General features: G+C 46.0%; 2 protein-coding genes across 2 annotated transcripts in view; one reads left to right on the top strand and one right to left on the bottom strand.

Moving 5' to 3' along the window:
* Positions 1-9,143, top strand: part of LOC145348295 (prostaglandin F2-alpha receptor-like) — a 39,817-nt gene extending 30,674 nt beyond the window's left edge. The window contains exon 3 of the mRNA XM_080196498.1: positions 6,629-9,143. Coding sequence (XP_080052624.1) covers positions 6,629-6,928 — 300 coding nt within the window. The 3' untranslated portion in view covers positions 6,929-9,143. The remainder of the gene's footprint in view (positions 1-6,628) is intronic.
* Positions 9,144-21,435: 12,292 nt separating this feature from the next.
* The window catches only part of LOC145348294 (interferon-induced protein 44-like), a 41,644-nt gene continuing 37,976 nt past the window's right edge, over positions 21,436-25,103 (bottom strand). The window contains exon 8 of the mRNA XM_080196497.1: positions 21,436-21,801. Within this exon, the coding sequence (XP_080052623.1) occupies positions 21,619-21,801 (183 nt within the window). The 3' untranslated portion in view covers positions 21,436-21,618. The remainder of the gene's footprint in view (positions 21,802-25,103) is intronic.

The raw sequence follows: 25,103 nt of genomic DNA, 5'->3' as shown, positions 1-25,103 counted from the left end.
CTGTAAAATGGTGGCCTGAACATAGGTCAGGCCTCTCAGTGAGCAGATGGGTGGCACAGAGACACAGTGCTTGGGACTGTTGCCTCACAGCACCAGGGACCCGGGTTCTATTCCAGCCCCCTGTCACTGTCTGTGCGGAGTTTGGACGTTCTCCCCATGCCTGTGTGGCTTTCATCTGGGTTTCCCATACTGCAAAGAGGTGTCGATTAGGTGGATTGCCAATGCTAAATCAACCACTGGTATAGGGGGACAAGCAGGGTAATTGTGTGGGGTTATAGGGATAGGGCCTGAGTGGGGTTGTTGTTCATCCAGCAGAAGGAATTCTTCAGTTGTAGGCAATGAAAGGAACCTACTTCAGAAAATAAATCAAAGAGAAAGGTCTAATAAAGCAACTCCATTACTCCAACACTTGAGGCCTCACCCTGGGCGATATGAGCCCCCCACAATTCCCATCTGCTTCTTATTTGTACTGGGTCAGCTGACCACCACATCATTTTGTCTGACCCTCACAGCATGTTACCATTGGTTACATTACATCACATCCAATGCTATCATTACATTCCAACAATTGTTACCCATGTCCAAACTGTCTCCTTCAGCAGTGTAGGGATTCTATGATTCCAAGCACGTTCAAGCTATCCCCGAGACATTTGGAAAGTAAGTTCTTAATTGCTGGCAGGTCCAGTTCTACAGGTTTGGAGACACCTGCCCCATGAGAAGCTAAGATGTTTCTCTGTCCATATTTACACAAGGCTGGAATCCGAACCTGTCCTCGATCTGACTCACTCAAACAATTGGCCCAATATTTGTTTTGCATTTTGTTGTTAGGAATAAATCATTGATACATGAGTCACAAAAGGTTAGTGTGCAGGTACAGCAGGTGATCAGAAAGCGAAAGTGGAATTATTACAAGGAGCATGTAGTCATGGGAATCTGTGCTGGTGTTTGGTTGAGAGCAGCTCCAATAATATTGCTGACAATATTTGGTCTTCTTGTCTGGTGTTGGAGATAGTTCAGAGAGGGCTAATGTAGTTGATTCCTGGAGTGAGAGGGTTTGCCTTGTGAGGAAAGGTTGAACTTACATTGATTTGAACTTAAAAGAATGAGAGGTGATTTGTCCATTTATTTATTATTACCCAGGGGAAAGTGGTGGTGAGCCGCCTTCTTGAACCACTGCAGTCCATGTGGTGCAGGTACACCCACAGTGCTGTTTGGAAGGAGTGTTAGGACAGGGAAGGAACGCCTGCCTTTGGTCTGTATACCTAAATGCCTTTGCTTAACAAAAATGTATCAACTCAGATTTAAAATTAGCAACTGATCTAGCATCAACTGCCCTTTGTGGAAGAGAGTTCCAAATGTTTACCACCCTGTGTGTGTTGAAGTGCTTCCTAACATCTTTCCTGAGCTGTCCAGCCCTTGTTTTTAGATCATGCCCACTGGTTCTAGAACTTCCAACCAGGGGAAGTAGTTTATCTACCTTTTCTTTTCTGTTAGTATCTTGAAGACTTCAATCAGATCAACCCTTAGCCTTCTAAATTCTAGAGAAAATAAACCTAATTTGAATTAGGGTGGCACTGTGGCACAGTAGCACTGCTGCCTCACAGCGCCAGGGATCTGGGTTTGATTCCCAGCTCAGGTCACTGTGTGTGCAGCGTCTGCATGTTCTCCCTGTATCTGCATGGGTTTCCTCTGGTGCCCCGATTTCATAGAACATGGAACACTACAGCACAAACAGGCCCTTTAGCCCACAAGTCGCGCCGATCATATCCCTACCTACCAGGCCTATCTATAACCCTCAATCCCATTAAATCCCATGTACTCATCCAGAAGTCTCTTAAAAGACTCCAACGGGTTCACCTCCACCATCACCGATGGCAGCCGATTCCACTCACTCACCACCCCCTGAGTGAAAAACTCACCCCTGGCATCTCCTCTGTTTCCTCCCAGAGTCTGAAAGACGTGCTGGTTAGGTGCACTGGCCATGCTAAATTGTCCTTCAGTGTCCCCGAACAGGCGCCGGAATGTGGAGACTAGGGGATTTTCACAGTAACTTCACTGCAGTGAGGTAAGCCTTCTTGTGACACTAATAAATAAAATTAATCTTCCTAATAATTAAATCCCTGAAGTCCAGCTATCATTCTTATAAACTTAAGTTGTGCTCCCCCTAAGGCCAATATATCCTTACAAAGGTGTGGTGCCTACATCTGCTGAGTGACTCCAAATAGGATTTAACCAAGGCTTTGGATAGCTGCAGCATAACTCCTACATCTATATACTCCATTCCTCTCGATACAAAGGCCAGCATTCCATTAGCCTGCTTGATTATTTTCAGTACTTGTTTTAGGCATTTTAAAGATCTATGCACCTGAATGCCTAAGTCTCCCCTTTTCCAAGGAAGGATGTTCTTGTTGTTGAGGGAGTGCAGTGAAGGTTTACCAGCCTGATTCCCGGGATGGCAGGACTGGTGCATGAGGAGAGATTGACCAGGTTAGGATTTTTGCTGGAGGTTGGACAAATGGGTGGGGGTGGGGGTTGGAATCTCATAGAGACTTATAATATTCTAACAGGATTAGACAGGGGTAGATGCAGGGAGGATGTCCCTGATGGTGGGGAATCCAGAACTCGGGATCACATTCTGAGAATTCAAGGTAGACCATTTAGGACAGAGGTGAGGAGACATTTCTTCACCTAAAGAGTGGTGAGCCTGTGGAATTCATTACCACAGGAAGTAGTTGATGCCAAAACATTGAACGTATTCAAAAGGTGGCTGGATATAGCACTTGGGGCGAATGGAATCAAAGGAGAAAGCAGGATTAGGCTGTTGGGTTGGATGATCAGCCACGATCGTGATGAATGGTGAAGCAGGCTCGAAGAGCCAAAGACCTCCTCCTGTTCCTATCTTCTTCTATGTCTCTTTGGAAATCCACTGACACCATCTAGAAAGTAGCCTGATCTAACCTTTCTCAGTCCAAAATGGATAACCTCACACTTGCTTAGATTGAAATCCATCTGCCATAGTTTTGTCCACTCACCTAGTCTATCAATATCCCTTTGTGATTTTAATGCTACAATGCCGCCTAACTTTGTGTTAGCAAATTTGCATATATGACTTTGTATCACACGTCGTCTGGGAAACCAATCCGGGACCAGGTAGGGGGGTCCATGCCGGTAACCAGAACCATCTGAGGAACTGGCTTCAGCCACGAGGCTGCAAGTCTGTGTGTAGCTTTTACCTGTAAATAAATGTGCTTTTCCCGTAATAAATGTTGTTTTGCCCTTAACTGATGGACAAGAATTATTGCAAGTACGTATTCATAGCATTACCTTAGTTCCTCATGTGCTAAGACCTGTCTTACTGATCAATCTGATAACAAAGTCCTTTATGTGCGTTCCCTGAGCATCTCACAACATTTGTCCATCTACTGCAACCTCGATGGTTCTGTTGGACTTTTATACTTTGCTGTATAGGGTATAAAACCTGTTCTTTGTTCCATTTAATGTGTTTTCAATCACACCAGTCCTCATCTCTACATCTTCACAGATGTTCCCTGCTAGGTCCCATTTGAAGGTTCCGCTGAAATACTGAAGTCAGTTTGACTTTGCTTTGTTATCTCTGTTGTCAATCTTAAAACTAGAAGATAGTGCGACATTTACTGCCCTTAATCTGTCTGCTGATCTCCCCTGATACGAGTCCTCCTGCAGCTTAAGTCACTCTGTGGAGCTCAGTTGATGCAAACACACCTTTGACTTGACTAAATTGACCACCGTAGGGACATGGGAGCAGAAGTAGGCAAATTCAGCCCTCCGAGCCTGCTTTGCCATTCAGTCAGATCATGGCTGATCTCCCCCTGGTCTCAAATCCACCTCCCCACCTCTTCCCCATATTCCTTTATCCCCTTTTTTAAAATTAGAACTATGTCTATCTCCTTCTTGAAACCATTCAATGATTCAGGCTCCTCCGCGCTATAGGGCAGCGAGTTTCGCTAATTCACCACCCTCTGTGAGAATTAGCTCCTCCTCATCTCAGTTTTAAATCTGCTGCCTCTCAAGCTCTACCTGTGACCTCTTGTTCTACATTGGCCCACAAGAGGAAACATTTGGTCTACATTTACTTTATCAATCCTTTTTAAAATGTTATATATCTCGATCAGATCCCTTCTTATCCTTTCAAACCCCAGTGAGTATAAACGCAAACGTAGTAGGTACAGAGTAGATGTCAGGGTAGGTTATTCACTCAGAGGGTGGTGAGTGAGTGGAATTGGCTGCCGTTGGTGGTGGTAGAGGCGAACTCGTTAGGGTCTTTTAAGAGACTTCTGGCTGAGTACATGGGATTTAATAGGATTGAGGGTTATAGGTAGGCCTAGTAGGTAGGGATATAATAGGAGACAGAGAGTGGGGGTCAACGGGTGCTATTCGGATTGGCGGTTGGTGACTAGTGGAGTGCCCCAGGGGTCGGTGCTGGGGCCTCAGCTTTTTACCATTTATATAGATGATCTGGAGGAGGGAACCGAGTGTAGGGTGTCGAAATTTGCGGATGACACCAAGATTGGGGGAACGGCAAATTGTGCGGAGGGTGTGGAGAGTCTGCAGAAGGATCTAGATAGGCTGGGCGAATGAGCCAGGAAATGGCAAATGGAATTTAATGTTGGCAAGTGTGAGGTGGTCCACTTTGGTAGGAAGAATGGTAGGAAGGACTATTACTTACGGGGCAAAAAACTGCAGCAGGCGACGGTGCAGAGGGACCTCGGGGTCCTTGTGCATGAGTCGCAAAAACCCAGCTTGCAGGTGCAGCAGGTGGTCAGGAAGGCGAATGGGATGCTGGCCTTCATAGCGAAGGGGATTGAATATAAAAGTAGGGAGGTCTTGCTGCAGCTGTATAGGGCATTGGTGAGGCCGCAGCTGGAGTACTGTGTGCAGTTTTGGGCGCCGCACCTGCGCAAGGATATTTTGGCCCTGGAGGGAGTGCAGAGGAGGTTTACTAGGCTGATACCGGAGTTGAGGGGATTGAGCTATGAGGAGAGGCTGAATAAACTAGGCTTGTACTCGTTAGAGTTTAGAAGAATGAGGGGAGATCTCATTGAGACGTATAAGATGATGAATGGGATGGATAGGATAGAGGTGGAGAGACTCTTCCCGCTCAAAAAAGACAGTAGGACTATGGGGCACAGCCTCAAGATAAAGGGGGGGCGTTTTAGAACGGAGTTGAGGAGGAACTTCTTCACTCAAAGGGTGGTGAATCTCTGGAATTCTCTACCCATTGAAGTGGTGGATGCTGCCTCGCTAAATATTTTCAAGAAGCGGGTTGATGGGTTTTTGATAAGAGAGGAGATTAAGGGTTATGGGAAGAGGGCGGGAAAGTGGAACTGAGCCACAACAGATCAGCCATGATCTTATTGAATGGCGGGGCAGGCTCGAAGGGCTAGATGGCCTTCTCCTGCTCCTATTTCTTATGTTCTTATGTTATGTTCTTATGTTCTTATGATATGATCAGCGTAACTTGTGGGCCAAAGAGCCTGTTGTGCTGTAGTCTTTTTCTATGTTCCAAACTGTTTAATCTTTCCTCATACGTCATCCCCTTTCATCCCCGGAATCAATCTGGTGAACCTCCTCCGAACTGCCTCCAGTGCCACTACATCCTTCCTCAAGTAAGGAGAGCAAAACTGGACACATGCATTGTGCTTTGAGCTCTCAATTCAGTTCAGTCCAGTTCTTTACATATCTTCAGCCTCTGTATCTTTTATCTTGATGCTCCCTCTTACCACCACGAAACAGACTCCGCCCCACACGCAGGGGTTAACATCACAACGTAGAAGAAATATGGAGACAGTTACATAGTTAAACAGTGAACATACATTAAAAAGGTAAACAGTACATTGGCTTACAGTCTGAATATTCCAAATTGTGATTTCAAAATCCATTAATTTAATAGAGTCATCGAGATATACAGCACGGAAACAGGCCCTTCAGCCCGACTTGTCCATGCTGACCAGGCATCCTAAACTGAACTAGTCTCATTTGTCTGCATTTGGCCCACATCCCTCTAAACCTTTCCCATCCATGTACCTGTCCAAATGTCTTTAAAATGTTGTAATTGTACCCACCTCCTCTGGCAGCTCATTCCATATACTTTGACTTGATTTATTATTGTCACATGTATTAGTATACAGTGAAAAGTATTGCTTCTTGCTCGCTATACAGGCAAAGCATACTGTTCATAGAGAAGGAAAGGAGCGGGTGCAAAATCTAGTGTTACAGTCATAGCTGGGGGGGGGGTGGAAAGGGAAAGGTCAAGTCAGTGCGAGGTAGGCCCATTCAAAAGCCTGATGGCAGCGGGGAAGAAGCTGTTCTTGAGTTGATTGGTGCGCACCCTCTCTGTGTGGAAAATTTACCTCTCAGATCCCTTTTGAATCTTTCCCCTCTCACCTTAAAGTCTTGTTTTGGACTTCCCCCTATCCTGGAGAAAAGATCTCGGCTATTCACCTTAACCACGCCCCTCATGATTTATAAACCTCTCAGAATTTTAAATTTCTACGTTGACTAGAAGAATGAAACTGAGATGCACAGTGGAACATTAGTTGGTGTTTCTGTTGATAAGTAATTTTTTATTTGGGATTTTTGTTTCATTCAGGTAATCGTGGCAAGGATAGGCAGCACAAATGTAGACGCACAAGCCACTACTTTACTCTTCGGCGTGCGACTGGCAGCCTGGAATCAGATCTTAGATCCCTGGGTTTACATCCTGCTTCGGAAGTCAGTTTTGAAGAGGATTTGGAAAATTACTCACCTCTGTATGGGAAGAGAGGACATTAGGCTCCACAGCTGGAACTGTGGCTCACTCCAGAACACCATCAAGAGCGCCGCGTTGGAACGATCAATCTCTGCTGCTAAAAGACAGTCACAGATATCCAGGATAAATGAAAGCCAGTGATAGTTTAATGGTTTCATGCACGTATTACATCAGGACCGTCCAAGCCATAATTGGTAGGCCTACAAGCCCAGCCCTCGGACAGCTCAACCTCATTGGCACTCATACTCCTTATTTGTTGGCTTGATCTACTTGAAATTTGTGGGCCTGCAGGAGCTGATTAATAAATAGACTCATCATAGAAACCCTACAGTCCAGAAAGAGGCCATTCGGCCCATCGGGTCTGCACCAACCACAATCCCACCCAGGCCCTATCCCCATATCCCTGCACATTTACCCACTAATCCCTCTAACCTACGCATCCCGGGACACTAAGGGGCAATTTCGAATGGCCAATCAACCTAGCCCGCACATCCTTGGACTGTGGGAGGAAACCGGAGCACCCGGAGGAAACCCACGCAGACATAGAGAGACTGTGCAAACTCCACACCGTGGGCAGTCGTGAAACAGGACATCAAGATCTGTTAGGAAAGGCCGCCAAAGGTACATTCTAATAAGCAGAAACATTAACTCATATTTTATAAGTGGTCCTTAGGGTTATGAGATAGGCACCTTGTGGTCGGTGAAGATAGCAACATCGGACACCCCTGTGATTTTTAATTTTGTAATGTTTTTGCACAGCTGGCAATAACATGTCCAAGGGGTCAACGTGTCAACTGACTCTGTGAGGCAGGCACATATGAGCTGCCGACACCAATTTATTTTGCCATAAATGTACGCGCACTTTTGTATTGGTTCCAGGGCTTTGGAAGGGAAAGCTCCAAACAGGAGCCTCTGGACATCATTTCTGGTTTCTGTTCAGATATAATGGCCTCCTTCTGTTTTGTAATTGTTGTGTAATTCTGTGATTTACCGTGTGCTTTTTCACATTTATCGGACCCCTGGCACACTTCACCATCAATGGGACAGCTTTGAAATTATACAGATGGAGACATCAGCCAATCGCCCACAGAAAAGTCCCAGCGATGCTGAATTCAATAAATGACCAATTAATCTGTTTTGGCGGTGCTAGTTAAAGGAAGAATATTGATCGTAACGAAGGAAAAACCTGTCGGCTCTACTTCAGACAGTGCCAGTGGCTTCCATTAAATCCCTCTGAACAGATGGGGGCACTTCAGTTTCATCTGAAAATTTCCATGCCCCTATCAATGCAGCACGCCACAGTTATCACACAACAGCTTTATCTGCTCACGTCCTGGAGGAACTCAAAGCAAGTGAACATCACTATTTTGAAACAAAAAGGCCACCTCATTTCCCTGCGGCCTTCCGAGTAGTGGAGAAGCTCATTAAACAATTTCCAACAACGGGTCCACTGTGGAGCTGGGCACAAGGTGAGGAAACCTCCCCGTGACGAAGAGCGTTGGGAGCCCCAAGTCCAAAGTCAACCTTGTCTGCCCAAGCATGCCACACACGCCACATAATGTGCCTGGGCACACTGTGCCTCCTTGTTCGAATCCAAATTAGACACACAGCCTTAGATAACATCATTGGCTGTGCCAACAATGTTGCTTGTTGAGATCATGCGGGTTTTGGTTGCAATGACTCCATGATCTGCCATGCTGCCATCAAGGGACAACACACAGAGGGCAGCACACAGACCTCGAAAGGCCAGGGCTCATGGCCCAAACAAAAAAAGTCAATGCACTCTGAGAAAACTATTGGGCAGAGAGGAGACAAGAGGGAGAAAGAGCAAAAGCAAAATCGAGTCATAGAATCCCTACAGTGCAGAAGGTTCAGCCCATTGATCTGCACCAAATGGCCATTCAGCCCATCGATCTGCAATTTACCCAGGCCCTATTCCAGTAATCTCACATATTAACCCCGCTAATTCCTCTGATGTACACATCTTGGAATATTAAGGGGCAATTGAGCATGGCCAATCCATCTAAACTTCACATCTTGGGAACCTATGGGGCAATTTAGCATGGCCAATCCATAGAACCATAGAAAATTACAGCTCAGAAACAGGCCTTTTGGCCCTTCTTGTCTGTGCCGAACCATTATTTGCCTAGTCCCACGGACCTGCACTTGGACCATGTCCCTCCACACCCCTCTCATCCATGTACTTGTCCAAGTTTTTCTTAAATGTTAAAAGTGACCCCGTATTTACCACTTTATCCGGCAGCTCATTCCACACTCCCACCACTCTCTGTGTGAAGAAGCCCCCCGCTAATATTCCCTTTAAACTTTTCTCCTCTCACCCTTAGCCCATGCCCTCTGTTTTAGCCTCAGTGGAAAAAGCCTGTTTGCATTCACTCTATCTACGCCCATCAACCCACACATTTTTGGACTGTGGGAGGAAACTGGAGAATCCAAAGGAAACCCACGCCGACAAGAGGCGAACGTGCAAACTCCAACCCAAGGCTGGAATTGAACCTGGGTCCCCGGAGCTGTGAGGCAGAAGTGCCAACCACTGTGCCGCCCCATTCATCCAAACGGTTGTCGAAGAATGAAAGAAAGTCAACTGAGACTTTAAGGAAAGCTCCTTTTGTGTGTAAGGGCATCACTGTCAATTTACCCACAGTTTTCTGATGTGCCTAGCTGGTGGAGTGGGGGGAGTGGTTTGTTGACACTGCTACTCTTGTAGAATTGGGCACAGAGCATTTGTTCCAGATTGTGCATTGTCTTCTCTTTTGTAAATATTCACTCAATATTCTTGTTTGGATGTATTTATTTCTGTGAAGGTGAAGGCTGAGCCTAAGCAGAGGTGAAACCGGGCAGGGTCACTGGTGGGGAGTTGGCCACCCATATTAAGTCACGTCTGACTTTAACCTCGATGGAATGGCTGGCAATTCTGCAACCTCCTGACCTTCCAAAGCACTTTACAGCAAATGAAGTACTTTTTGAAGTGGCGGCATAGAAAAATACCACAATCTGCTCACGGCCAGCTGCAGTCAGATTATATCCAGATAACCTGCTTTAGAGATGTGGTTTGTAGGGTAAATATCGCCCAGGACAGCAAGAAGAAGCACCACACCACCCCCCTCAACGCCCCCACTACTCCCCTGCAAGATAGCATCACGGAGTACTTTATACCCATCCAGGAAGGCAGGTTAGGCTGTGGTTATCATCTCATTTGTACCTCCAACCGAGTGGCACTTCCTCAGTATTGCACCGGAGTGTCAGCTTAGATTTTGCGCTCAGCTCTCTGGAGTGGGACAGGAAACCACAGCCTTTTGAGTGAGAACCAAGTAAGAAGGGCAAGTGGGCACATCGTGAACAGTCTGAACTGGTGGCTGACTTGATTCGAATATGTTCTGCTTCGCTGGACTTAACCCATTTCCCCTCCAGTGCTTCTTTATAGAGGGCTAATGTGAATCACTTTTAATATTAAAAGTGGCTGATATTGTGAACGTTTCAGATGTATTTCTGTTCATATTCTCCCTGCGCCTGCCCAGAATGCTACATACAATGAAAATATATTTCCAAGTTACCTGGAAACTATCAACAGATTGTCCATTCTTATTGTTAAGGTCTTGCATGCTGGTCTAACCTGAACATTTCTCCACCTGAGTATAACTTTTACTGAAGGAAAGGTTACATGAATGAGATGGTGATCATTAATGATGGATACCAATTTAAGTTTATTTATTAGTATCATAAGTAGGCTAACATTAACATTGTAATGAAGTTACTGTGAAAATCACCCAGTCACCACACTCAAGACGCCTGTTCGAGTACACTGAGGGAGAATTTACACCTAGCCGGCACGTCTTTTGGACTGTGAGGGGAAACCAGACCACTTCTTTGAGAAGGTGACCAAAAAGGTGGATGAGGGCAAAGCAGTTGATGTGATGTGTATGAATTTCAGTAAAGCGTTTGTTAAGGTTCCCCACGGTAAGCTACTGCAGAAAATACAGAGGCTTGGGATTGAGTGTGATCTAACGGTTTGGATCAGAAATTGGCTAGCTGTTAGAAGACAGAGGGTGGTGGTTGATGGGAAATGTTCATCGTGGAGTTCAGTTACTAGTGGTGTACCGCAAGGATCTGTTTTGGGGCCATTGCTGTTTGTCATTTTTATAAATGACCTGGGTGAGGGTGTAGGAGGGCAGGTTAGTAAATTTGTGGATGACACTAAAGTCGGCGGACTGTGACAGTGTGGAAGGATGTTGCAGATTACAGAGGGACAGAGATAAGCTGCAGAGCTGGGCTGAGAGGTGACAAATGGAGTTTAATGTGGAAAAGTGTGAAATGATTCACTTTGGAAGGAGTAACAGGAATAGAGAGTACTGAGCTAATGGTAAGATACTTGGTAGTGTGGATGAGCAGAGAGATCTCAGTGTCCATGTGCATAGATCCCTGAAAGTTGCAAACCATATTGATAGGGTTGTTAAGAAGGTGTGTTAGCTTTTATTGATAGAGGGATTGACTTTTGGAGCCACGAGGTCATGTTGCAGCTGTACAAAACTCTGGTGCGGCTGCACTTGGAGTATTGCGTACAGTTCTGGTCTGTATTATAGGGAAGATGTGGAAGCATTGGAAAGGGTGCAGAGGAGGTTTATCAGGATGTTGCCTGGTATGGTGGGAAGGTCTTATGAGGAAAGGCTGAGAGACTTGAGGCTGTTTTTGTTGGAGAGAAGGAGGTTGAGAGGTGACTTAACAGAGGCATATAAGATGATCATGAGATTAGATAGGGTGGACAGTGAGAGCCTTTTTCCTCGGATGGAGATGACTAGCACAAGGGACATAGCTTTAAATTGAGGGGTGATAGATATAGGACAGATGTCAGAGGTAGGTTCTTTATTCAGAGAGTAGTAAGGGTGCGGAATGCCCTGCCTGCAACAGCAGTGGACTCGCCAACATTAAGGGCAGTTAAATGGTCATTGGATAAACATATGGATGATATTGGAATAGTGTAGGTTAGATGGGCTTTAGATTGGTTTCACAGGTTGGCGCAACATTGAGGGCGCTGTAATGTTCTATATTCCAGCCACACAGCCACGGGGAGAAAGTGCAGACTCCACACAAATACTGATCCAAGCCGGGAATCAAACCCGGGTCCCTGTCAATGTGAGGTAAAAATGCTAACCACAGTGCCACCGTGCCATCTATTTTGTCTGCTCTTGGCTGATAGGCAATGATTCTTGCTCAGGTATGGTTCCATGGGCACTGGTTACCTTTCCCCCCCAGTTTCAAGCACCCTCCCCCACGTCCAGTTTCACACCATCCCCAGCACCTTCCCTAAGTGGCCAGTCTGAGCTCGCATAATGATTGTTTGCTGCACCACTTGGATGCTGGACTGACAGAGTAGATTGTCCACCCATTATAAAACTCTTATATTTCCACATCGCTGTGAAACAGGTGAGTAGTACATTGGGCAGTGCTATGCCAGGTGGGTACTACATGGGATATGCACTATACTGAACGGGCATTATACTAGTGTGTGCTGTACCAGGTGGTACTACACCGGGGGGGGGGTGGGGGGTGGTGGTGGTGCAAAACAGGTGGGCACTATATTGGATGGATACTATATTAAGTGAGCACTATTCCAGGCAGCTACTAAGCTGGATGGGCAGTATACCAGAGAGGTTCTATACCAGGTGGGCAGCATACTGGCGAGGTACTATACTGGGTGGGTACTACACTGGAAGGGTACTATCCTGGGTGGGTACTATACTGGGTGGACACTATACCAGATATTACACTGCACTGGATGGGCACTGTGCCAGATGGGTATGACACTGGATGGATACTACACCAGGTCATAGAATCATAGAATCCCTACAATACAGAAGGAGGCCATTGAGCCCATTGAGTCTGTACTGACCACAATCCCACCCAGGCCCTATTTCCATAACCTCACTCATTTCCCCTGCTAATCCCCCTCACACTGAGTCAATTTAGCATGGCCAAGCAACCTAACCCACACATTTTTGGAGAAAGTGCAGATAGGTGGGCACTATATTATACCAGACAAATTTCCTGAGTGCATACTATACTGAGCAGGTACTCTGCTTGGTGAGTATTATAATGGCCAGCCAATGTATTGGGCAGGCAACATGCCAGGTGGATACTATACCAAGCGGGTACCATGCCAGGTGGCAATATATCGAGTGGTACTATATTAAGTTGTCACCAAACAGGGCAGGCTTCATATAAGGTGGTACAATACTGGACAGGCAATATACTATCTGGACACTCCACTGAGCAGACACTATACCAGACTGGCACTATACCAGGCAGGGTCTACACTGGATGGGCAGTACACTGGTTAGCTGCCATAATTTGTGGGTATAATAGGGCAAGTAGTATACTGAACAGATAAGATACAGGGTGGGTACTGTACTGGGCTGGTATTTTACTGGGCAGATATTATACTTGGTGGATATTCTACTGGGCAGGTATTATACTGGCTGGGTATTCTACTGGTCAGGCACTATACTGGGTGGGTATTCCACTGGGCAAGCTCTATACTAGGTGGGTATTCTATTGGGCAGGCACCACACTGGCCGGGTATTCTACTGGTCAAGTACATTTTTGGGTTGGTACTATATTGGGTGGGTACTGTACTGGATGGGTACTATATCAGGTGGGTACTATATCGGGTGAGTACTATACTGGATGGGTATTATACCAGAAGGGTACTATACCAGGTGGGTACTATACCAGATGGGTACTATACTGCGTGGGTACTAAACTGGATGGGTACTGTACTGGGTGGATACTATACTGGTGGGTACAATACTAGGTAGTACTATGCCAGGTGGATACAATAGCGGGTGAGTACTATACTGGGTAAGTACTATACCAGGTGGGTACTATACTGGATGGGTACTATACCAGGTGGGTACTATACCAGGTAAGTACTATACCAGGTGGGTACTATACTGGATGGGTACTATACCAGGTGGGTACTATACTGGGTGGGTACAATACCAGGTGGGTATTATACTGGGTAGGTACTATACTGGGTGGGTACTATACTGGGTGGATACTGTACCAGGTGGGTACTATACCAAGTGGGTACTATACCAAGTGGGTACTATACCAGGTGGGTACTATACCGGGTGAGTACTATACCGGGTGGTTACTATACCGAGTGGGTACTGTACTGGGTGGGTACTATCCCAGGTGGATACTATACCAGGTGGGTAGTATACTGGGTGGGTACTATACTCGGTAGATGCTATACCAGGTGGATACTATACCAAGTGGGTACTATACCAGGTGGGTACTATACCGGGTGAGTACTATACCGGGTGAGTACTATACCAGGTGGGTACTATACCAGGTGAGTACTATACCAGGTGGGTACTATACCGATGGGTACTATACTGGGCGGTTACTATACAGGGTGGACACCACATCAATGGGCATCCACTCTGTCATTTTACTGCTCAATCAGTGGAGGTGACAGTTTCTCCCAGTGAGTTTCAGCAGAGGATGCTGCAGTCAGTCTCGAAGCTGACATCATTAGACATCAACCAAGTAGATTGAAGAATGATTTATACCTGGGGATAAAATGTTAAAAGAATTCGCTAGTACAGGCACAATACAATTATTTCCTCTGGTGGAGGAATCAAGAGTGAGAGGAGGTAAGTTTGGCACGGTGGCACAGTGGGTAGCACTTCTGCCTCACAGTGCCAGGGATCTGTGTTCAATTCTGGCCTCAGGTGGTGGGCCTGGGTGAGATGCTGTTTCAGAGAGTGGGCCAAATGGCCTCCTTCTGCACTGTAGGTATTCTATGGCAGCAATCCTAAAATTCCAACTGAGCTCCTTTGCCACTCATCCTTATGTCCTTCAGTTTGATGCTGTCCATGTTGTCCATGGTGATGGATCCTCAGAATTTTTTTTCTGGTCGGAATATAACTATTCTGAATATTCTGAAATATCCCCTTAAACGTCACAACTGCTTGTCTCTTGATTTATCCACTAACCTAATGTCCCAGTTCACTTCAGCTAGCTCAGTTTTCATGCCCACATGGTTACCCTTATTTACATTTAAAATACTTGTCTTAGGCCCACTCTTCTCCCTTTCAAACTGGATGTAAAATTCAATCGTATTGTGGTCGCTGCTACCTTTACTCTGAGGTCATTCATTAATCCAGTCACGGTGCACAATATCAAGTTTAATATAACCTGCTTTACATTTGATTCCACAATGAGCTTCTCTTAGAAACCATCTTGCTTCATCCAGTTGATGAACTCTTCATCCAGACTGCTATTGCCAATTTGATTCTTCCAGTTTATATATAGATTGAAATCTCCCATGATTAACACTGTCCCTTTATCACAGGCTCCCAATATTTCCTCTCGTATTATTTGCCCGACATCGTGGTTACTGTTCGGGGGCCTGTAGACCACTCCCAATACAGACTCCTTTCCCCTACCATTCTTCATCTCCACCCAAATGGGAGACAGTGGTGTAGTGGAATAATAATCTGGTGACTCAGGGTAATACCCTGGGGACTCAGGTTCGAATCCCACCATGGCAGAGGGCGAAGTTTGATTTCAATAAAAATTATTTGGAATTAAGAATCTACTGATGACCATGAAGCCATTGTTAATTGTTGTAAAAACTGAACTGGTTCACTAATGTCCTTATCTGGTCTGGCCTGCATGTGACCCCCACATCCACAGAAATGTGACTAACTCTTAATTGCCCTCAGGGATGGGCAATGAATGCTGGCCCAGCCAGTAATGCCCACATCCCATGAATGAATAAAAAGAGATCAATTCTCCAACTTGACCTCCTGAACTAAGGGCACCTCCACTACACCAGTGCCACCTTTGATTAAGAGTGCGATTCCTCCACCTTTACCTAGCTTCCTACTTTCTTCAACATCATATACCGTCAATATTCAGGACTTAAACTTGGTTATCTGGTGGTCATGTCTCTAAACATACATAGAAATTAGAAGCAGAAGCAGGCCATTCGGCCCTTCGAGCCTGTTCCACCATTCATTATAATCATGGCTGATCATCAAATTCAATACCCTGATTCTGTCCCCCCCTGCCCCCCCAACCCCCAACCATATCCCTTGATCCAAAATGGCTATCACATCATAGAACCATTGAACTGATACAGCGTAGAAGGGGGCCAATTGATCCATCTTATCCATGGCAACCCAAAGACACTCAGGTGCCCTGGCGACATATCCACTTTCAAGGATTCCAAATCCTCTAAAGCTTCCTCTCTCGTTGTGATTGTTTTATCCAAAATTTCTCACTGCTCTTGGATTACTTTATCCACATTGTCCCTTTCCTTTGTGAATACGGAGACAGAAATGATGGTTCCCCCTGCTGCAAGGCCACCGCTCACCATGGAATAGAAAAGATCGAGAACTTCAGGTTTTTAGGTGTGCCGATCACCAACGACTTGTCCTGGTCCTCCCATGCCGACACTATAGTTAAGAAAGCCCACCACCGCCTCTGATTTCTCAGAAGACTAAGGAAATTTGGCATGTCAGCTACGACTCACCAACTTTTACAGATGCACCATAGAACGCATTATTTCTGGTTGTATCACAGCTTGATATGGCCCCTGCTCTGCCCAAGACCGCAAGGAACTACTAAAGGTTGTGAATGTAGCCCAATTCAAAACGCAAACCAGCCTCCCATCCACTGACTCTGTCTACGTTTCCCACTGTCTCGGCAAAACAGCCAGCATAATTAAGGACCCCACACACCCTGGGCATTCTCTCGTCCACCTTCTTCTATTGGAAAAAAGATACAAAAGTCTGAGATCACGTACCAACTGACTCAAGAACAACTTCTTCCCTGCTGCTGTCAGACTTACCTTGCATTAAGTTGACCTTTCTTTATACCCTAGCTCTGACTGGAACCCTACATTCTGCACTCTCTCCTTTCCTTCCCTATAAACAATATGCTTTGTCTGTGTAGTTTGCAAGAAACAATACTTCTCACTGTATGTTAATACATGTGACAATAGTAAACCAAATCAAATCAAATCAAAATCATTTTCCATTGAGGACTGATTACGTGAAGTCTCCCTTCCTAGCTAGAAGACATCACTACCTGAAGCTACCTACAGTTCCAAGCCCCTTTCCGACATTCTCAAGTGGTAAGGCTATTCCAATGGCTTTTTAAATTGAAATCAAGTTCTGCCAGTACCTTCTTTTATGTCATTATAGAAAAGACAGTATTTTAAACTAGGAGGAGTGCAGAAGAGATTTACTAGGATGCTACTGGGACTTGATGGTTTGAGTTAAAAGGAGAGGCTGGATAGAACGAGACTTTTCCCTGGAGCATAGGAGGTTGACGGGTGGTCTTATAGAAGTCTAGAAGATAATGAGACGTATAAGATGATGAATGGGATGGATAGGATAGAGGTGGAGAGACTCTTCCCGCTCAGAAAGGGCAGTCGGACTAGGGGGCACAGCCTCAAGATAAAAGGGGGGCGGTTTAGAATGGAGTTGAGGAAGAACTTCTTCACTCAAAGGGTTGTGAATCTCTGGAATTCTCTGCCCGTTGAAGTGGTGGAGGCTGCCTCGCTAAATATTTTTAAGACGCGGGTTGATGGGTTTTTGATAAGAGAGGGGATTAAGGGTTATGGGGAGAGGGCGGGAATGTGGAACTGAGCCACGACAGATCAGCCATGATCTTATTGAATGGCAGGGCAGGCTCGAAGGGCTAGATGGCCTACTCCGGCTCCTATTTCTTATGTTCTTATAATGAGGGGCACAGATCAGCTGGATAGTCAATATCTTTTCCTAAAAGCAGGGGAGTCTAAAACTAGAGGGCATAGGTTTAAGGTGAGAGCGGAGAGATACAAAAGGGTCCAGAGGAGCAATTTTTTCACACAGAGGCTGATGAGTGTCTGGAACAAGCTGCCAGAGGCAGTAGTAGAGGCGGGTACAATTTTGTCTTTTAGAAAGCGTTTAGACAGTTACGTGGGTAAGATAGGTGTAGAGGGATAAAGGCCAAATGCAGCAATTGGGGCTAGTTTAAGGATTAAAAAGAAGGGGTGGCATGGACAAGTTGGGCTGAAGGACTTGTTTCCATGCTGTAAACCTCTATGCATCTAACTGGAGAAACTTCAATATTTAGGCAGAGCAGGCCATCTGCTGGCTGCTGAGTGGACTGGCCGATGACTGAGATACAGTGAAAAGTAACATCGCATAACAAGCTGGGGAATAACACAACTACGTTGAAGCTAAAGCAAAGGAAGGTCACCACCCACACAGAGAGCAGATGTTTCACTGCAAGGGTGGTGGCGGAGCGGTATTGTCGCTTGACTATTAATCCAGGGCAACGCACTGGGACCTGGATTCAAATCCCCCCAACGTAGCAGAAGTTTCAATTTAAAAGCTTCATGAAATATCCGGAATCAGAAGTTTACTGAATCACTAAATTCAGGACTGAAGAATAGGGAAGTTCTCTGACACCACATGGGGGATATAGGTCCATGAATCACTGCTATCCAGATGTTCAAGGACCACAGATGTCTGTGTGGCTGGAAGTATAACTGTGCACGCGTGCTTGCTCGCAATTATTACAACTAAATAAATTCATCACAATTATAACTTGCAAAGTATGCAGGAAAATCCAAGTGTTCCATTTTATAACAGGGTAAATACATGGGGTTGCGGGGATAGGGTCTGGATGGGATTGTGGTCAGTGCAGACTCAATGGGCCGAATGGCCTCCTTCTGCACTATTGGGTTTCTATGATATGATTTACATGTTCAGTCAAAGGCATAGGTTTAAAGTGAGAGGGAAGAGATGTCCAGAGGGGCAGTTTTTTCCACACAGAGGGTGGTGAGTGTCTCCCTCTTGTGGCAGAGGAGGCACCGATGAATCGGGTGAGGCTGACATTGCCAGGACATTCCTACAGGACACCTTAGGCTGGATTTTATGGCCACATTTGTCCCGAAACTGTAAATTCACACCCAAGGTCAAGCGCGGGCTTTTGTCCTCGAGCCACTGCCTGAGTCTGTGTTCCAGTCACACTGCAGCAATCCTCCCCCGAGTCCCAGCTCCTTCAGCCCGTTCCTGGATCCGTCACTCTGTCCTTATCGCCCGTGGGAGCCCACCCAGTCACCCCCAGGGTGCTGAACCCCTTGTTTTCAAGCCCTTCCACTCTGTGACCAGCTCCCACTATGTTAGGGCACTCCCTCGGCCCCCATATGGGCAGGAAGCCAGGAAGGAGGGAATAGGAAGTGTTGCCTGCGTACCGGGCCTCACAACTCCTTCAGACCAAGAGGCGCCCCGACATAAAAGGAATGTAAGGCTAGTAAGTAACCCCCTCCCGACCCCGATATGACGATCCTTGAACCCTAGTCGCACTTACCTATGCCACGCGCGTCCTCTCTGCTGCTCCCTGCTCAGTGTATACCTGCGGGGGGGTGCCAGCTGCCTGAACGCTCACTTCCGGCTTTCCCCTTGGTGGTGGTATGTAGACCTGTTGTAAATGGAGCTGGCGCGATGTGACACCAGCGTCCAATGAATATCTCCCCCCCCCACCCCGGTGGGGGTGGTTATTACTGGCAAAGCCGACATTTAGTGTCCGTTCCAAATTCCCTTTGAGCAAGAACAAGAACAGCACAGCACAGGAAACAGGCCCTTCGGCCCTCCAATCCCAGAGACAGTCTTGCCAATGACGTGTTAGTGTTTTATAATGAGCTTCCTGGCGAGCTTCCTGTCAGTGAGGGAGCTGGAAGGTCGGAATTTGGAAACTTGCCGAATCGTGTATTCCCAGTCTCTCCGGATTTTGGGGACGCGCCCCCCGTCCTGTGCGCAGAGAATGTGGGCTCAAAATCATCCATTATATGTTTGTATATTCCATATTAATCACCGGTTTCTCAAATGGATGATTTGTTTGCAGATGTCTCCTTCTCTGGAACTTCTTACCAACAAATTGAAGATTTCTCAAATGTATATATCAGGATTTTTGCTTCTTTATCATTTCACGGGATGTGGTTATCACTCGCAAGGCCAGCATGTGTTACCCACCCCAACTGCCCTTGAACTGGGTGTTTCACTAGACCATTTCAGAGGGCAGTTGAGAGTCAGCCACATTGCTGTGGCTCTGGAGTTACATGTAGGCCAGACCGGGTAAGGACGGCAGATTTCCTTCACTAAAGAACATCAGTGAACCAGATGGGTTTTTACAACAATTAATGGTAGTTGTCATGGTCACAATTTTACAGAGATTAGCTTTAGATTCCAGATTTCAAATTCCACCAGCTGCCACGGTGGGGCTTGAATCCATGTGTCCAGAACAGGGGTGGCACAGTGGTTAGCACTGCTACACCCACAGTGCCAGGGATCTGGGTTCGATTCCCAGCTTGGGTCGCTGCCTGTGTGGAGTTTGTACATTCTCCCTGTGTCTGTGGTGGGTTTCCTCTGGGTGCTCCGGTTTCCTCCTACAGTCTGAAAGATGTGCTGGTTAGGTGCACTAGCCATGCTAACTTCTCCCACAGTGTACCTGAACAGGCGCCGGAGTGCAGTGACTAGAGGACTTTCACAGTAACTTCACTGCAGTGTTAATGTAAGCCGACTCATGACACTAATAAATAAACTTGACCTGGGTCTCTTTTAATATATTTTAATAAGATACTAAACTGATCATTCGGTCATTCGTAATTGAACATTTCAGCAATTGCTGCATCAAGAATTACTTAATGATTAAAATCTACAGCTACAACATAAAAACCACGCATAAACAACGCAACTTGAGCAGATGTTAGGGTAGTCTTATTTTCATCCTTTCCTCAGTATTACATTTGCATCCCTCTAAGCTACATTTGTAAGACTTGTGAGATCACAGGGATGCTGAAAATGACTGGCACAGTGGCACGGTGATTAGCACTGCTGCCTCACGGCGCCAGGGACCCCCCCCCGGTTCAATTCTGGCCTCGGCTCACTGTCTGTGTGGAGTTTGCACATTCTCTCCGTGTCTGTGCGGGTTTCCTCTGGGTGCTCCGGTTTCCCCTCACAGTCCAAAGATGTGCTGGTTAGGTGGATTGGCCGTGCTACATTGACCCAAGCATCAGGGAGACCAGCAGTGTAAATGTGCGGGATTATGGGAATAGGGCCTGGGTGGGATTGTGGTCAGTGCAGACACGATGGGCCGAACAGCCTCCTTCTGTACTGTAGGATTCATAGAATCATGGAACCCTACAGTGCGGAAAGAGGCCCTTCGGCCCATTGAGTCTGCACCGAACACAATCCCACCCAGGCCCCACCCCCACATATTATACCCACTAATCCCTCTAACCTACGCAAGCCTGGACACTAAGGGGCAATTTCTTAGCGTGGCCAAACAATCTAAACCACACATCTTTGGACTGTGGGAGGAAACCAGAGTACCCGGAGGAAACCCATGCAGACACGAGGAGAATGTGCAAACTCTAGGCAGACAATGACCTGAGCCAGGAATCGAACCCAGGACCCTGGAGCTGTGAAGCTGCAGTGCTAACCGCTGTGTTACCTTGCCCCCTACTATTCTAGGAGCAGTTAAATTTTCTCCAGACATTCACTAACTTTATGACTCTGAAAGAGAGGACAGGATTTTCCAGCTCACCATGGTGCTCCCCTGCTGGGGTTGATCACCATTGGCCACCAGTGGGATCAGCTGGTCCCATTGAAGTATGTGGTGTTTTGCATGGCTCACTCATCCCACCAGCGTGGGACACGCCACAGGGACGGGGATCACCTTCAGTGGGGACTGGAAGATTCCTGCCAATGGGAAGAGCTGGAAAATCCTGTCCATAGTCATTTGAAATTAATCTAAATGTTTGAAGGCAAATTATGAAAATTCTCAAAATAGTCATCTACATAACGCAATATCTGCACCAGTGCAGACAGTATCAAAATATCGGTGGTATCATCAAGCTCATGATCTGACCAATAATTTTTCATCGGAATTATGCAAGAAATGGGAATGCCAAGTTGTCGTCCAATCTCCAACACCTAGAGAAAACAAACACACAATTTATTAGTGATATGAGAATCTGAGCAAGACATCCGAATCATCCTTTATCTCTGGCCTTTAAATATGGCAGGGGCAACATGTCCCTCTCTCTGAGGGGCTATCCTTACCTTCATGCCTGCGGAGGATCTCCATGACAGGTTCACGTCTGCAAGAACCAGGGGTGAACCTCGTGGACGTGGGGTAAACCTCGTCCCTGAGCTTGTGGGGAGAAGGTTTCAATTATTTCGAAAATCAGAAAAAAACTTAAAAGGGAGGAGAACTCAGGAGATGTTATTAATGGTGGTGTCAGGATGCAAAAAGAAGGTTCAAAAACTAGCATAAGGGCACTTTATCTGAATGCTCGTAGCATTCAAAACAAGGTAAATGAGTTGACAGCACAAGTCATTGCGAACGAGTATGATTTGGTGGCCATTGCAGAGACATAGTTGCAGGATGGTCACAGCTGGGAGTTAAATATCCAGAGATATCAGATTGTTTGGGGGGATAGACAGGAGGGTAAGGGAGATAGTGTGGCTCTGATATTTAAGGATGATATCAGTGAGAGATAATGTTGGTTCTATAGAAAAAAGGTTGAATCCATTTGGGTGGAAATTAGAAATAGTAAGGAGAAAAAGTCATGGATAGGTGTAGTCAATAGGCAACCAAATAATAACGTGGGATGAGAAATAAGCAAAGAAATTATTGATGCATGTAAAATTGGTACAGCAATTATCATGGGGGAAATTAATCGACATGTCAATTTGTCAAACCAGGTTGGTCAAGGCAGCCTTGAGGAGGAGCTCATAGAATGTATCCACAATAGCTTCCTTGAACAGTATGTAATGGAACCTATAAGGGAGCAAGCTATCCTAGGTCTGGCCCTGTGTAATGGGACAAGAATAAATAATAATCTGACAGGGGTCCTTTCGGAAGAGGCGATCACAATATGGTTGAATTTAAAATACAGATGGAGCATAAGAAGGCAAAATCCAATACCAGGAAACAAAGGAGACTACAATGGGATGAGGGAGGAGTTGGCTAAGGTAGAGTGGGAGCAAAAACTTTACGGTGGGACAATTGAGGAACAGTGGAGGACTTTCAAAGCGACTTTTCACAGTGCTCAGCAAAAGTATATCCAGTGATAAGGAAGGGCTGTAGGAAAAGAGGTAATGAGCCATGGATATCTAAGGAAATAAAGGAGGGTATCAAATTGAAAGAGAATGCATACAAAGTGGCAAAGATTAGAGGGAAACGAGAGGATTAGGAAATCTTTAAAGGTCAACAGAATGCCACAAAGAAAATCTCTAAAGAAAAGTAAGGTGGATTATGAAGGTAAACTAGCTCAGAATATAACTTGTGGATGTGGTGTATCTGGAAGGCATTTGACAAGGTGCCACACAGAAGGCTACTTCATAAGGTAAAGGTGCAAGGTATTATGGGTAACATATTAGCACGGATAGAGGATTGGTTAACCAACATAAAGCAAAGAATGGGTGTTTCTCTGGTTGGCGAGCAGTGACTAGTGGTGTGCCTCAGGGATTAGTGTTGGGACTGCTATTGTTTACGATTTACATAGGTGATTTGGAGTTGGGAGCCAAGTGTAGTGTGTCAAAATTTGCAGGTGACACTAAGATGAGTGGCAGAGCAAAGTATGCAGAGGATGCTGAAAGTCTGCAAACATAATAACATAAGAACATAAGAAATAGGAGCAGGAGTAGGCCATCTAGCCCTTCGAGCCTGCCCCGCCATTCAACAAGATCATGGCTGATCTGAAGTGGATCAATTCCACTTTCCCGCTTTCTCCCCATAACCCTTAATTCCCCTGTCTATCAGAAACCTATCTACCCGTGACTTAAATATATTCAGCGAGGTAGCTTCCACTGCTTCAATGGGCAGAGAATTCCAGAGACTCACAACCCTTTGAGTGAAGAAGTTCCTCCTCAACTCTGATCTAAACTGCCCCCACAACCCTTATTTTGAGGCTGTGCCCTCTGGTCCTGCTATCCTTTCTAAGCAGGAGTAATCTCTCTACCTCTACCCTACCTAGCCCCTTCATTATCTTATATGTCTCTATAAGATTCCCCCTCAGCCTTCTAAACTCCAACGAGTGCAGACCCAGTCTATTCAATCTCTCCTCATAGGCTAACCCCCTCACCTCTGGTATCAGCCTAGTGAACCTTCTCTGCACTCGCTCCAAGGCCAATATATCCTTTCGCAAATGCGGCAAAGGGATATAGATAATCTAAGTGAGTGGGCAAAGGTCTGGCAGAAGGAATAAAATGTTGTTAAATGTGAAGTTATCCATTTTGGAACAGCAAAATGGACTATTGTTTAAATGGTAAAAAGTTGTAGCATGCTATTGTGCAGAGGGACCTGGGTGTCCTTGTGCAAGAATCACAAGGGGTTGGTTTGGAGCTGCAGCAGGTAATTAAGAAGGCAAATGGAATTTTGTCCTTCATTGTTAGACAATGGAATTTAAAAGCAGGGAGGTTATATCGCACCTGTACAAGGTGCTGGTGAGGCCACACCTGGAGTACTGTGTACAGTTTTTGTCTCCTTACTTGAGAAAGGATATACTGGCACTGGAGGGGGTGCAGAGGAGATTCAATAGGTTGATTCCGGAGTTGAGTGGGTGGGCTTATGAGGAGAGACTGAGTAGACTGGGGCTATGTTCATTGGAATTTAGAAGAATGAGGGGAGATCTTAAAGAAGCATATGAGATTACAAAGGGAATAGGCAAGATAGAAGCAGGGAAGTTGTTTCCACTGGCGGGTGAAACTAGAACTAGGGGGCATAGCCTCAAAATGAGGGGGAGCAGATTTAGGACTGAGTTGTGGAGAAACTTCTTCACACAAATGGTTGTGAATCTGTGGAATCTCCTGCCCAGTGAAGCAGTTGAGGCTACCTCATTGAATGTTTTTAAGGGAAGTATAGGTACATTTTTGAACAGTAAAAGAATTAAGGGTTATGGTGAGTGGGCGGGTAAGTGGAACTGAGTCATGAAAAGATCAGCCCTGATTTTATTGAATGGCAGAGCAGGCTCGATAGGCCAGTTGGCCTACTCCTGCTCCTAGTTCTTGTGTAGCAGCAGGAGACCGGGGACCACAGGGCAGGTCAGAGCTTAGGGGTCGAAGACCGCACTAGCCATGCAAGGGCATGATGGCACAGTAGGGAGACAATGTGTGTACAGGGCTTGAGAATCTTTTATGGAGCTGTTTGCTGACATGTGGTGTAGAAGACTGCCTCGCCAGGAGCTTGCCTGGTACCTGTGCCACATCCCAGCGGACTTGTTGCCACGTGG

This window comes from Carcharhinus amblyrhynchos, chromosome 9 (genome assembly GCF_965287045.1).
Source record: "Carcharhinus amblyrhynchos chromosome 9, sCarAmb.v2.hapA, whole genome shotgun sequence".
In the NCBI taxonomy this organism is placed as follows: domain Eukaryota; kingdom Metazoa; phylum Chordata; class Chondrichthyes; order Carcharhiniformes; family Carcharhinidae; genus Carcharhinus; species Carcharhinus amblyrhynchos.
Note: the sequence above shows the minus strand (reverse complement) of the source record. Positions and strands in the feature narration are given on the sequence as shown.